The 12,313-nt window shown below is 49.7% G+C and overlaps 1 protein-coding gene across 1 annotated transcript; it reads left to right on the top strand.

Annotated features, from left to right (window-relative positions):
- Positions 1 to 6,592: 6,592 nt before the first annotated feature.
- LOC129489814 (ubiquitin carboxyl-terminal hydrolase 21) lies at positions 6,593 to 12,076 on the top strand. Its single transcript, XM_055292970.2, has 2 exons — positions 6,593 to 6,803; positions 9,693 to 12,076. The coding sequence occupies exon 2, from the start codon at positions 10,098 to 10,100 to the stop codon at positions 11,793 to 11,795; it is 1,698 nt and encodes a 565-aa protein (XP_055148945.1). The 5' UTR covers positions 6,593 to 6,803; positions 9,693 to 10,097; the 3' UTR covers positions 11,796 to 12,076.
- Positions 12,077 to 12,313: the final 237 nt, after the last annotated feature.

The following is a 12,313-nucleotide window of genomic DNA, read 5'->3' as shown; positions in this document are numbered from 1 at the left end:
GCAAACTAAACGCAGGAACAGGAAACCAAATACTGCATGTTCTCGATTATAAGTGGGAGCTAAATAATGAGAACACATGGACACATAGAAGGAAGCACCACACTGGGGCCTATTAGAGGGTGGAGAGTGGAAGGAGGGAGAGGATCAGGAGAAATAACTAACGGGTTATTACCTGGGTGATGAAATAAACTGTACAACAAACCCCCATGACACAAGTGTACCTATGTAACAAACCTGAATCTGTACCCTTGACCTTGAAAGTTAAAAAAATTTTGGGCCAGGTGTGGAGGCTCGTGCCTGTAATCCCAGCACTTTCAGAGGCCGAGGCGGGTGGATCACGAGGTCAAGAGATTGAGACCATCCTGGCCAACATGGTGAAACCCCATCTCTACTAAAAATACAAAAATTAGCTGGGCGGTGGTGGCGCATGCCTGTAGTCCCAGCTACTGAGGAGGCTGAGGCAGGAGAATCACTTGAGCCTGGAAGGTGAAGGTTGCAGTGAGCTGAGATTGCGCCACTGCACTCCAGCCTGGTGACAGAGCAAGACTCTGTCTCAAAAAAAAAAATATTTCAAAAGAGATCATCCCAGCCTGGGCAACATAGCAAGACCCTATTATCACAAAAAATAAAAAAATTAGCCGGGTGTGGTGGCATACACCTGTAGTCCCAGCTACTTGGAGGCTGAGGTGGGAGGATCACTAGAGTCCAGCAGTTTGAGGCTACAGTGAGCTATCTTTTTGGCACCAGGGACTGGTTTTGTGGAAGACAGTTTTTCCATGGATGGGGGGTAGTAGGGGATGGTTTGGGGATGAAACTGTTCCACCTAGATCATCAGGCATTAGATTCTCATAAGGACCGTGCAACCTAGATCCCTCTAATGTGCGGTTCACAATAGGTGCTCTTATGAGAACCTAATGCTGCCACTGATCTGACAGGGGGTGGAGCTCAGGTGGGAACGCGAGCAATGGGGAGTGGCTGTAAATACAGATGCAGCTTCACTCGCTCGCCCGCTGCTCACCTCCTGCTGTGCAGCCTGGGCACTGGAGACCACTGAGCTATGATCACCCCACTGCACCCAAGGCTGGGTGACAGAGCAAGACCTTGTCCCAAAAAAGAAAAAAAGACCGGGTGTGGTGGCTCACACCTGTAAACCCAACACTTTGGGAGGCCAAGGTGAGTGGATCATGTGAGGTCGGGAGTTTGATACCAGCCTGGCCAACATGGTGAAACCCTGTCTCTACCAAAAATACAAAAAATAGCCAGGTGTGGTGGTACATGCCTGTAATCCCAGCTACTCAGGAGGCTGAGGCAGGAGAATTGCTTGAGTCCAGGAGGCAGAGGTCACTCTTGTCTCCAAGGCTGGAGTGCAGTGGCATGATCTCAGCTCACTGCAACCTCTGCCTCCCCAGTTCAAGCAATTCTCCCGCCTCAGCCTCCCGAGTAGCTGGGATTACAGCACCTGCCACCACACCTGGCTATATATTTTTTTGTATTTTTAGTAGAGACGGGGTTTTACCATGTTGGCCAGGCTGGTCTTGAACTCCTGACCTCAGGTGATCCACCCGCCTCGGCCTCCCAAAGTGCTGGGATTACAGGCATGAGCCACCACGCCCGGCCCCAAACAAAGTACACTTTTGCTTCAATTTAGTTTCATTGCTGGAAAATACAATATATGTTAAGACTGTGCAAAAAATCCTTTCTGCAAAATAGAGTTCGGTTCAGGGCTCAAATGAGGATGAACATTTTTCATCTGTGTGAATGTTGGATACGACACTGGAGCCACATGGAACTTGGGACAGATCTTTGCATATTCTATGTCTGTATCCCAGGAGTAGGTTGCTAGTATTAATGCTATTTTTTAGACAGAGCCTCACTCTATTGCCCAGGCTGGAGTACAGTGGCATGATCATAACTCACTGCAGCCTCAACCTCACCAGGTAAAGGGATCCTCCTGCCCCAGCCTCCCAAGTAGCTGGCACCACAGGCATGCACCACCACGCCCAGCTAGTTTTTTTGTTTTTTGTTTTGTTTTGTTTTTTTGGCTTGCTATGTTGCCTAGGCTGGTCTTGAACTTCCGGGCTCAAACAATCCACCTCCCTCAGCCTCCCAAAGTGCTGGGATTACAGGTGTGAGCCACCACACCTGGCCTCTTCTTTTTTTGAGACAAGGTCTTAGTCACCCGGGCTGGAGTGCAGTGGCTCAGTCATAGCTCACTGCAGCCTTGATCAGCTGAAATCAAGTGATCCTCCTGCCTCAACTTCCCAAGTAACTGGGACTACAGGTGAGTGTCACCACACCTGGCTTTTCTTTTCTTTTTTTTTTTTTTTTTTTTTTTTTAGAAACAGGGTCTCGTGATGTCACCCATGCTGGTCTTGAAGTCCTGGGCTTAAGTGATCCTCTTGCCTCAGCCTCCCAAAGTGCTGGGATTATAGGCGTGAGCCACTGTGCCCAGCCCATCTTTGTGTATCTTAAGCCCTAATTCTACAAACCTGAAACATGCATATCTTATTTAGAGCAAACGATGGTGCTTTTCTCCTTGGTAGCCAGTTCTGATTCCTGGTAGCCAGCAATTACTAATGCCCAGGTCATGGACAGGGAGTGGCTTACTGGGAGGCAGCAGAACCTAGTGGTTAGCAGGTTGGGTTTAGGATTAGGAGCTGGCTTGCCTGGGTTCAAAATCTGGCACTGATGCTTCTTTGGGTAATTTTGGGCAAATTTCTTTTTTTAAAAAAAAAAGGTGGGGGTTTCACTATGTTACCCAGGCTGGTCTCTGACTCCTGAGTTCAAGTGATTCTCCCGCCTCCGCCTCTCTAAATGGTGGAATTACAGGCGTGAGCCACGGCCCCTGGCCACAAATTTCTTTTCTTCTTTTTTTTTTGAGACAGAGTTTTGCTCTCGTTGCCCAGGCTGGAGTGCAATGGCATGGTCTCAGCTCACTACAGTCTCCGCCTCCCAGGTTCATGCATTCTGCCTCAGCCTCCCCAGAGGCTGGGACTACAGACGACTGCCACCATGCCCAGCTAATTTTTGCATTTTTAATAGAGACAGGATTTCACCATGTTGGCCGGGCTGGTCTCCTGACCTCACGTGATCCACCCGCTTCGGCCTCCCAAAGTGCTGGGACTACGGGAGTGAGCCATCATGCCCGGTCGCAAATTTCATTTGTACTCTGTATGCCTTCATTTCGTCATCTGTAAAAATAGAGATAATAATAGCACTTACTACCTAGTGTTCTTGTGAAGATTAAATTAATTAAGATATGTGAAGCCTGTAGATGGTCACTGTTTTCTGTAATTGGAGGAAGGGTGGTTGGAGTCAGCCTGCCTACCTCATAGTCCATGCAGGGAATTAGGTGTGTGCGTGGGAGAATTTTTGCAGGTCAAAACTGCAAAACAGTTTGGCAGAGGCAGGAACAGAGCTGTGTTTACAAGCCTTGCCCCTGTCCTATTCAGGCCCTTCCTACCTCAGTCCCTGTGATACTAGAGGAGGGCAGGGAAGTGCTGGGTAGAGAAAGGTGGGTCCCTGCTAGGGCTGCATCCCCACGGACCTAGGTGAAGACAGGCACTTCTGCCTTCATACCCAAATGTTGCATTTTCCACTTCTTATGACCTTCCTGCTGAAGGATGTAGAGGGCTTGGAGCTCACCCAGCTGCAGTTTCGAGTCCCCATTGGTAATGCCAGTACCTTGGAGTTAGGGCAGGGGAGTGAGGTCGTGGCTGCCCAGCCCTGCCAGAGGTTGCAGGGAGCAGTCAGATAGTTATGTATTGAGTTCTGGTCCTGTGAGGCCAGCCCAAAGCTGCAGGAACCTGGCTGGAGCCAGATGTGGAGGATGTTTGGGACTGGCCAGCCCTGTGGCAGTCTTGGGCTGGCACAATGGCATGGGTACAAACATGGCATCTGTATCAGTCCATTCTTGCATTGCTATAAAGAGCTACCTGACACTGGGTAAGTCATAAAGAAAAGAAGCTAAATTGGTTTACTGTTCCACAGGCTGTACAGGAAGCATGGCTAGGGAGGCCTCAGGAAACTTAATCATGGTGGAACGCAAAGAGGAAGGAGGCATGTCTACATGGCTGGAGCAGGAGGAAGAGAGTGAAGGGAGAGGTGCCACATACTTTGTTTTGTTTTGAGATGGAGTCTCACTCTGTTGCCCAGGCTGGAGTGCAGTGGCGCAATCATGGCTCACTGCAACCTCCACCTCCTGGGTTCAAGTGATTCTTGTGCCTCAGCCTCCCGAGAAGCTGGGATTACAGGCATGCAACACCACACCCAGCTAATTTTTGTATTTTTAGTAGAGATGGGGTTTCACCATGTTGGTCAGGCTGGTCTTGAACTCCTGACTTCAGGTGATCTACCCGCTTTGGCCTCCCAAAGTGCTGGGATTACAGGCATGAGCCACCGCGCCCAGCTGGTGCCACATACTTTTAAACAACCAGATCTTGTGAGAACTCACTATCATGGGAACAGCAAGAGGGAAATCCACCCCCATGATCCAATCACCTCCCACCAGGCCCCTCCTCCAACACTGGGGATTACAATTCAACATCAGATTTGGGTGGAGACACAAATCCAAACCATATCAGCATCTCAACACAAAAATACCCCTAAAACCGCTGGGCGGTTATTTTTATATATACATATATGTGTGTGTGTGTATATATATATATATATATACACACATATATGTGTGTGTGTGTGTATATATATATATATATTTTTTTTTTTTTTTTGTAAAGACAGGGTCTCACTATGTTGCCCAGGTGGGTATTGAACTCCTTGGCTCAAGCCATCCTCCTGCAGTGGTCTTTTAAAACACTGGGATTACATTCATGAGCCACTTCGTCTGGCCAAAAATCTCATATTAATTTAACTAAATGTATAAAGCTCTCAGTCCCTTATTATAATTTATCTTTTTCATCTAACTAAGTAATCATCTACATTTATATTCTTTTCTAGTTTTTCTAGTACTAATGTTGTTTCTTATAATTTAGTGAGATTTGAGGTAAAATAATTTGGAAGAATGTTTAATAGAAAAATTTAAAAGCTCTTCCTGGCCTCAAGGAAATAAGGGAGGGGGTTGTTTTAAAAGGCCCAGGAAGAGGCTGGGTGAGGTGGCTCATGCCTGTAATCCTAGCACTTTGGGAGTCTGAGGTGAACGTATTGCCTGAATTCAGGAGTTCGAGACAAGCCTTGGCAACCTGGTGAAACCCCATCTCTACTAAAAGACAAAAAATTAGCCAGGCATGGCGTCACACACCTGTAGTCCCAGCTACTCGGGAGGCTGAGGCATGAGAATTGCTTGAACTTGGGAGGCGGAGGTGGCAGTGAGCCGAGATCGCACCACTGCACTCCAGCCTGGGTGACAGAAAGAGACTCTGTCTCCAAAAAAAAAAAATTAAAAGACCCAGGAAGAATAATCTTAGGAATGAAGTTTTCACACTGTATTCAGATTTTTTCTTTTCTTTCTTTTTTTTTTTTTTTTTTTGAGACAGAGTCTCGCTCTGTCGCCCAGGCTAGAGTGCAGTGACACGATCTCGGCTCACTGCAAGTGCTGCCTCCCAGGTTCACGCCATTCTCCAACCTCAGCCTCCCGAGTAGCTGGGACTACAGGCGCCCACCACCACGCCCAGCTATTTTTTTGTATTTTTAGTAGAGATGGGGTTTCACCATGTTAGCCAGGATGGTCTCCATCTCCTGACCTGGTGATCCACCCGCCTCAGCCTCCCAAAGTGCTGGGATTACAGGTGTGAGCCACCGTGCCCAGCCTGCAGATTTCTTCTTTACTTCATTTATTTATTTACTTATTTTAAGAGACAGGGTCTCACTCTATTACCCAGGCTGGTCTTGAACTCCTGGGCTCAAGACATCTTCCTGCCTTGGCCTCCCAAAGTGTTTGGATTATAGGTGTGAGCTGGTGGACCCGGCCACCTTCAAATATTGAAATCACTGAAAGGCACCTGGTCATCATTTTCTTGTCAAACTTTTCAATCAGAGCAAGTAATCTGTGGTGGCCCAGCCTTCAGATTAGTAGACTCAGTGGAGACCATATTCCAGAGAGCCACCCCGGGCCTTTTGACCCGGAACACACAGGTGATTACCACAGCCCAGGGCGATAGAGAACTCACACCTATGACTTGAAAGGGTAACTTTAATGTGTGCCGGACATTGCCCTAAGTATTTATGCACATTATCTCACTTAGCTCTTTACCAGTGGATGAAGTACCTATTAGCAGCCTCCTTCCACAAATACATTGAAGTTTAGTGAGATTAGATAAATTGCTCACATGTTTTAGCAAAGGCTTTCTGGTATGAGTTACAGAAACGAACTTGAGCTGAATCTTTTGCAAAGAAAAAGAATACGGGACCCGGGGCGTGGCTCACGCCTGTAATCCCAGCACTTTAGAAGGCTAAGGCAGGCGGGTCACCTGAGGTCAGGAGTTTGAGACCAACCAGGCCAACATGGCGAAACCCCGTCTCTACTAAAAATACAAAAATTAGCCAGGCGTGGTGACAGGCACCTGTAGACCCAGCTACTCAGGAAGCTGAGGCAGGACAATTGCTTGAACCCCGTAGGTGGAGCTTCCAGTGAGCCGAGATCACGCCATTGCACTCCAGCCTGGGTGACAGAGCGAGACTCTGTCTCAAAATAAATTAAAATAATAATAACAAGTAAGCAAAAGAATACAGGTGGGCAGCCAAAGTTATCTGTAGGCTCTCGGGATATCTTGCTGAATTCAGGGGCTGATTTGCTATGAGACAGAGGAATGTGCTGAATCTGGCTCAGGAGAGAGCTGGAAACTCAGGTAACAGACCCCAGAGTCCTCTTTTTCTCCACCTGCAGAATGGAATCTTTCTCTTGGCATCTGTATCCTTGTAGAGAAGCATGGCTGCCCCACAACTCCTGGAGTCACAGAAGATGGGTTCAGCTATCTGCAAAAATCCATGATTATTGTTCTGTCCATATTCTAAACTCCTTAGAGAGACAATCGTATCTTCTTAGCAAAGGTTATTCGTTTTGTGTGGTTGCATAAGAGTCTCTCTGTCTCTCTCACTCTCTCTTTCTTCCCCCTTGTGTTGAGAGACAGAGATTCTAGAGAAGAAATGGAAGAATCGTGGGCTGGGCAGACACCCTAAAATGTGCCTGCTGCATACCAACTTTACACAATTAGTAAGATTTAAATTCCTGTCTTTCCAACTCTGTTTCAAATAGACTCTGGACTGGTCAGCTGCAGTGGCTCACACCTGCAATCCCAGGACTTTGGGAGGCTGAGGCGGGCAGATCACTTGAGGTCAGGAGTTCGAGACCAGCCTGTGCAACATGGTGAAACGCAGTCTCTACTAAACATAAAAAAATTAGCTGGGCATGGTGGCAGGCGCCTGTAATCCCAGCTACTCAGGAGGCTGAGGCGGGAGAATCACTTGAACCTGGGAGACAGAGGTTGCAGTGAGCAGAGGTCACATCACTGCACTCCAGCCTGGGCGACAGAGCGAGACTACTCCAGCCGGGGCAATAGGGCAAGACTCCGTCTCAAAAAACAAACAAACAAACAAAACAAAACACTAAACAGGCCAAGCGCGGTGGCTCCTGCCTGTAATCCCAGCACTTTGGGAGGCTGAAGGGGGCGGATCACCTGAGGTCAGGAGTTTGGGACCAGCCTGACTAAAATGGAGAAACCCCATCTCTACTGAAAATACAAAATTAGCCAGGCATGGTGGTGCTTGCCTGTAATCCCAGCTACTCAGGAGGCTGAGGCAGGAGAATCATTTGAACCCGGGAGGCGGAGGTTGTGGTGAGCGGAGATCGTGCCATTGCACTCCAGCATGGGCAACAAGAGTGAAACTCTGTCTCAAAAACAAACAAAGAAACAAACAAATGAACGAACAAACAACTCTGGCTGGGCTATTCCCATTTCCATAATACTTTAAAACAAATCTGATACTTTTTTTTCTTCCCGAGATGGAATCTCGCTCTGTTGCCCAGGCTGGAGGGCAGTGGGGCAATCTCGGCTCACTGCAAGCTCCGCCTCCCAGGTTCACGCCATTCTCCTGCCTCAGCCTCCCGAGTAGCTGGGACTACAGGCACCCGCCACCACGCCCAGCTAATTTTTTGTATTTTTAGTAGAGACGGAGTTTCACCGTGTTAGCCAGGATGGTCTCGATCTCCTGACCTTGTGATCCACCCGCCTCGGCCTCCCAAAGTGCTGGGATTACAGGCGTGAGCCACCGCGCCCGGCCTGATACTTTAAGTCTCTGTCAGCTTCTCAAGAGGGCCATCACATCTATAGCCATATCCCTCTGAAACACCCCATCTCACCAAAAGGACCACCAGGGTTTGAGAAAATCTGTGGCAGATCTTGCTGAGCTGAAGTCTTATGTGCGTTTGATCTCTCGGCATTTCTGTTGTGTTCCTCCCTACGCCTCCAGCTCTGAACTGTCTATATGCCTGTTCTTACCTTAAAATATTGATCTACAAACTAGAATAGTGGTTCTGAAATTTTAGCGTGCATCAGAGTCACTTGGAGAATTTATTGACTTACAGATTTACAGTTTATTGAGTTTAAAAATTGCTGGGCCCCGTCTTTGATTGATTAGGTTTGGAGGTTTAAGATTTTGCTTTTTTTTTTTTTGAGACGGAGTCCCGCTCTGTCACTCAGGCTGGAGTGCGATGGTGCGATCTCGGCTCACTGCAACCCCCACCTCCCAGGTTCAACCAATTCTCCAGCCTCAGCCTCATGAGTAGCTGTGATTACTGGCGTGAGCCACCACGCCCGGCTAATTTTTATATTTATAGTAGAGATGGGGTTTCGCCATTTTGGCCAGGCTGGTCTCAAACTCCTGACCTCAAGTTATCTGCCTGCCTCGGCCTCCCAAAGTGCTGGGATTACAGGTGTGAGCCACCATGCCCGGCCAAGATTTTGCATTTTTAGCAAGTTCTTGTTACCTATGCAGTGGATGGGTTCAGTGGCTTGGTGGACGACAGACAGCTCCCAAAACAGTGCCACTTGGAGGGTGGGGCTGGGTTGGCTTTTATAAGCCTAGGCTAATAAGTCATGATATGATTGGATCTTGTAGTCAGGTGATGCCAGGAGGTGTGATCTGACTGGATGCTGCAACGGGGTGACGCCAGGGCTCAATCTGATTGGATCCTGGATCCTGGTGGGCTGTGTCTGCTTCTTAATTTAGTCCCCATGCCCCGATCCTAGCACTTAGGTTCCCTCTGTGGGTGCAGGCTTGGTTCGTTTGGGCATGCTCAGGTTACATAATCTGAGGGTTCCAGGCAACTGATAAACTAACAACTTTGTTACATAAAAGTTGAACCAGATTGGTCTAGTGCAGCTACAGGCGCGGTGGCTCACGCCTGTAATCCCAGCACTTTGGGAGGCCGAGGCAGGCGATCCTAATGGTGTATCCCCACTTTGAGAACTACTTGACTAGAAGAAGCCAAAGTCACGAATACATTCCCTAACACAAAGCCTCACAACTAGCAGGAGATCAATACATGCTTATTGTATAAACTTCCTAACGCAGAGAGTCCAATTTTTCTCTATTTTTTATGTCGATTTAATTACTTAGATTGGAGTCTTTGTCCAAAACATGCTGTTTTAGAATTTGGTGGTGGTGGGGGGGGCGGGGAATAATTGTAATAAAAAGTTCTGTTTGCCTTTATTATTTATGTATTTATTTATTTTCAGGACGGAGTCTCTCTCTGTCACCCGGGCTGGAGTGCAGTGGCCTGATCCTGGCTCACTGCAACCTTCGCCTCCCGGGTTCAAGCGATTCTTCTGCCTCAGCCTCATGAGTAGCTGGGATTACATGCATGTTCCACCATGCCCAGCTAATTTTTGTATTTTTAGTAGAGACAGGGTTTCACTGTAGCAGGACGAGCCTCAGACAAAACCTCTCTGATGGGGACCAACAAAGATGGCGGCGGCCCCTGCGGCGGGAGCGATCTGGGCAACAGCTGCGGCTAAAGCCGCAGCCGGGCCCACGGGGGTGCTGCACGGGGGTAGTAGGGGGTGGCCCTGAACTGGGGCCTGGCCCCGGCTGGCCTCTCCCGCCGCCTCACCGGGGGACAGATCCAGCCTGTGGTGTCCACAATGCCCCAGGCCTCTGAGCACCGCCTGGGCCGGACCCGAGAGCCACCTGTTAATATCCAGCCCCGAGTGGGATCCAAGCTATCATTTGCCCCCAGGGCCCGCAGCAAGGAGCGCAGAAACCCAGCCTCTGGGCCAAACCCCATGTTACGACCTCTGCCTCCCCGGCCAGGTCCCCCTGATGAATGGCTCAAGAAACTGGAGCTGGGACGGGGACGGACCTCAGGCCCTCGTCCCAGAGGCCCCCTTCGAGCAGATCATGGGGTTCCCCTGCCTGGCTCACCACCCCCAACTGTGGCTTTGCCTCTCCCATCTCGGACCAACTTAGCCCATTCCAAGTCTGTGAGCAGTGGGGACTTGCGTCCAATGGGGCTTGCCTTGGGAGGGCACTGTGGCACCGGAGAGCTTGGGGCTGCACTGAGCTGCTTGGCCCTCCGGCCTGAGCCACCCACTTTGAGACGTAGCACTTCTCTCCGCCGCCTAGGGGGCTTTCCTGGACCCCCTACCCTGTTCAGCATACGGACAGAGCCCCCTGCTTCCCATGGCTCCTTCCACATGCTATCCGCCCGGTCCTCTGAGCCTTTCTACTCTGATGACAAGATGGCTCATCACACACTGCTTCTGGGCTCTGGTCATGTTGGCCTTCGAAACCTGGGAAACACGTGCTTCCTGAATGCTGTGCTGCAGTGTCTGAGCAGCACTCGACCTCTTCGGGACTTCTGTCTGAGAAGGGACTTCCGGCAAGAGGTGCCTGGAGGAGGCGGAGCCCAAGAGCTCACTGAAACCTTTGCAGATGGGATTGGTGCCCTCTGGCACCCTGACTCCTGCGAAGCTGTGAATCCTACTCGATTCCGAGCTGTCTTCCAGAAATATGTTCCCTCCTTCTCTGGATACAGCCAGCAGGATGCCCAAGAGTTCCTGAAGCTCCTCATGGAGCGGCTACACCTTGAAATCAACCGCCGAGGCCTCCGGGCTCCACCAATACTTGCCAATGGTCCGGTTCCCTCTCCACCCCGCCGAGGAGGGGCTCTGCTAGAAGAACCTGAGTTCAGTGATGCTGACCGAGCCAACCTAATGTGGAAACGTTACCTGGAGCGAGAGGACAGCAAGATTGTGGGCCTGTTTGTGGGCCAGTTGAAAAGTTGTCTCAAGTGCCAGGCCTGTGGGTATCGCTCCACGACCTTCGAGGTTTTTTGTGACCTGTCCCTGCCCATCCCCAAGAAAGGATTTGCTGGGGGCAAGGTGTCTCTGCGGGATTGTTTCAACCTTTTCACTAAGGAAGAAGAGCTAGAGTCGGAGAATGCCCCAGTGTGTGACCGACGTCGGCAGAAAACTCGAAGTACCAAAAAGTTGACAGTACAAAGATTCCCTCGAATCCTCGTGCTCCATCTGAATCGATTTTCTGCCGCCCGAGGCTCCATCAAAAAAAGTTCGGTAGGTGTAGACCTTCCACTGCAGCAACTGAGCCTAGGGGACTTTGCCAGTGACAAAGCCGGAGGTCCTGTATACCAGCTGTATGCCCTTTGCAACCACTCAGGCAGCGTCCACTATGGCCACTACACAGCCCTGTGCCGGTGCCAGACTGGTTGGCATGTCTACAATGACTCTCGTGTCTCCCCTGTCAGTGAAAACCAGGTGGCATCCAGCGAGGGCTACGTGCTGTTCTACCAACCGATGCAGGAGCCACCGCGGTGCCTGTGACACCTCTAAGCCCTGGCACCTGTGAAGCCCTTTAAACACCCTTAAGCCCCATGCTCCCCGTTTACCTCAGAGACGTCTATTTTTGTGTCTTTTTAATCGGGGAGGGGGGAGGGGGTGGTTGTAGCTCCATTATTTTTTTTATTAAAAAATACCCTTCCACCTGGAGGCTCCCTTGTCTCCCAGCCCCATGTACAGAGCTCACCAAGCCCCTGCCCATGTACAGCCCCCAGACCCTCGGCAATATCACTTTTTGTGAATAAATTTATTAAGAAAAAAAAAAACCTCTCTGACACTGAGTTGTAGAAGGAAGGGCTTTATTCAGCGGGGAGCATCGGCAAGCTGCTGCCTTAAAATCTGAGCTCCCCGAATGCACAATTTCTGTCCCTTTTAAGGGCTCACGACACTAAAGATTTCACATGAAAGGGTCGTGATTGATTTGAGCAAGCAGGCGGTACGTGACAGGAGCTGCATGCACCGGTGGTCAGAGAGAAACACAGCAGGGCAGGGAGTGTCACAAT

The sequence above is a fragment of the Symphalangus syndactylus genome, chromosome 9, assembly GCF_028878055.3.
Source record: "Symphalangus syndactylus isolate Jambi chromosome 9, NHGRI_mSymSyn1-v2.1_pri, whole genome shotgun sequence".
Classification (NCBI taxonomy): domain Eukaryota; kingdom Metazoa; phylum Chordata; class Mammalia; order Primates; family Hylobatidae; genus Symphalangus; species Symphalangus syndactylus.
The sequence above is the reverse complement of the archived record's forward strand: the minus strand, read 5'-3'. Positions and strand labels throughout refer to the sequence as shown.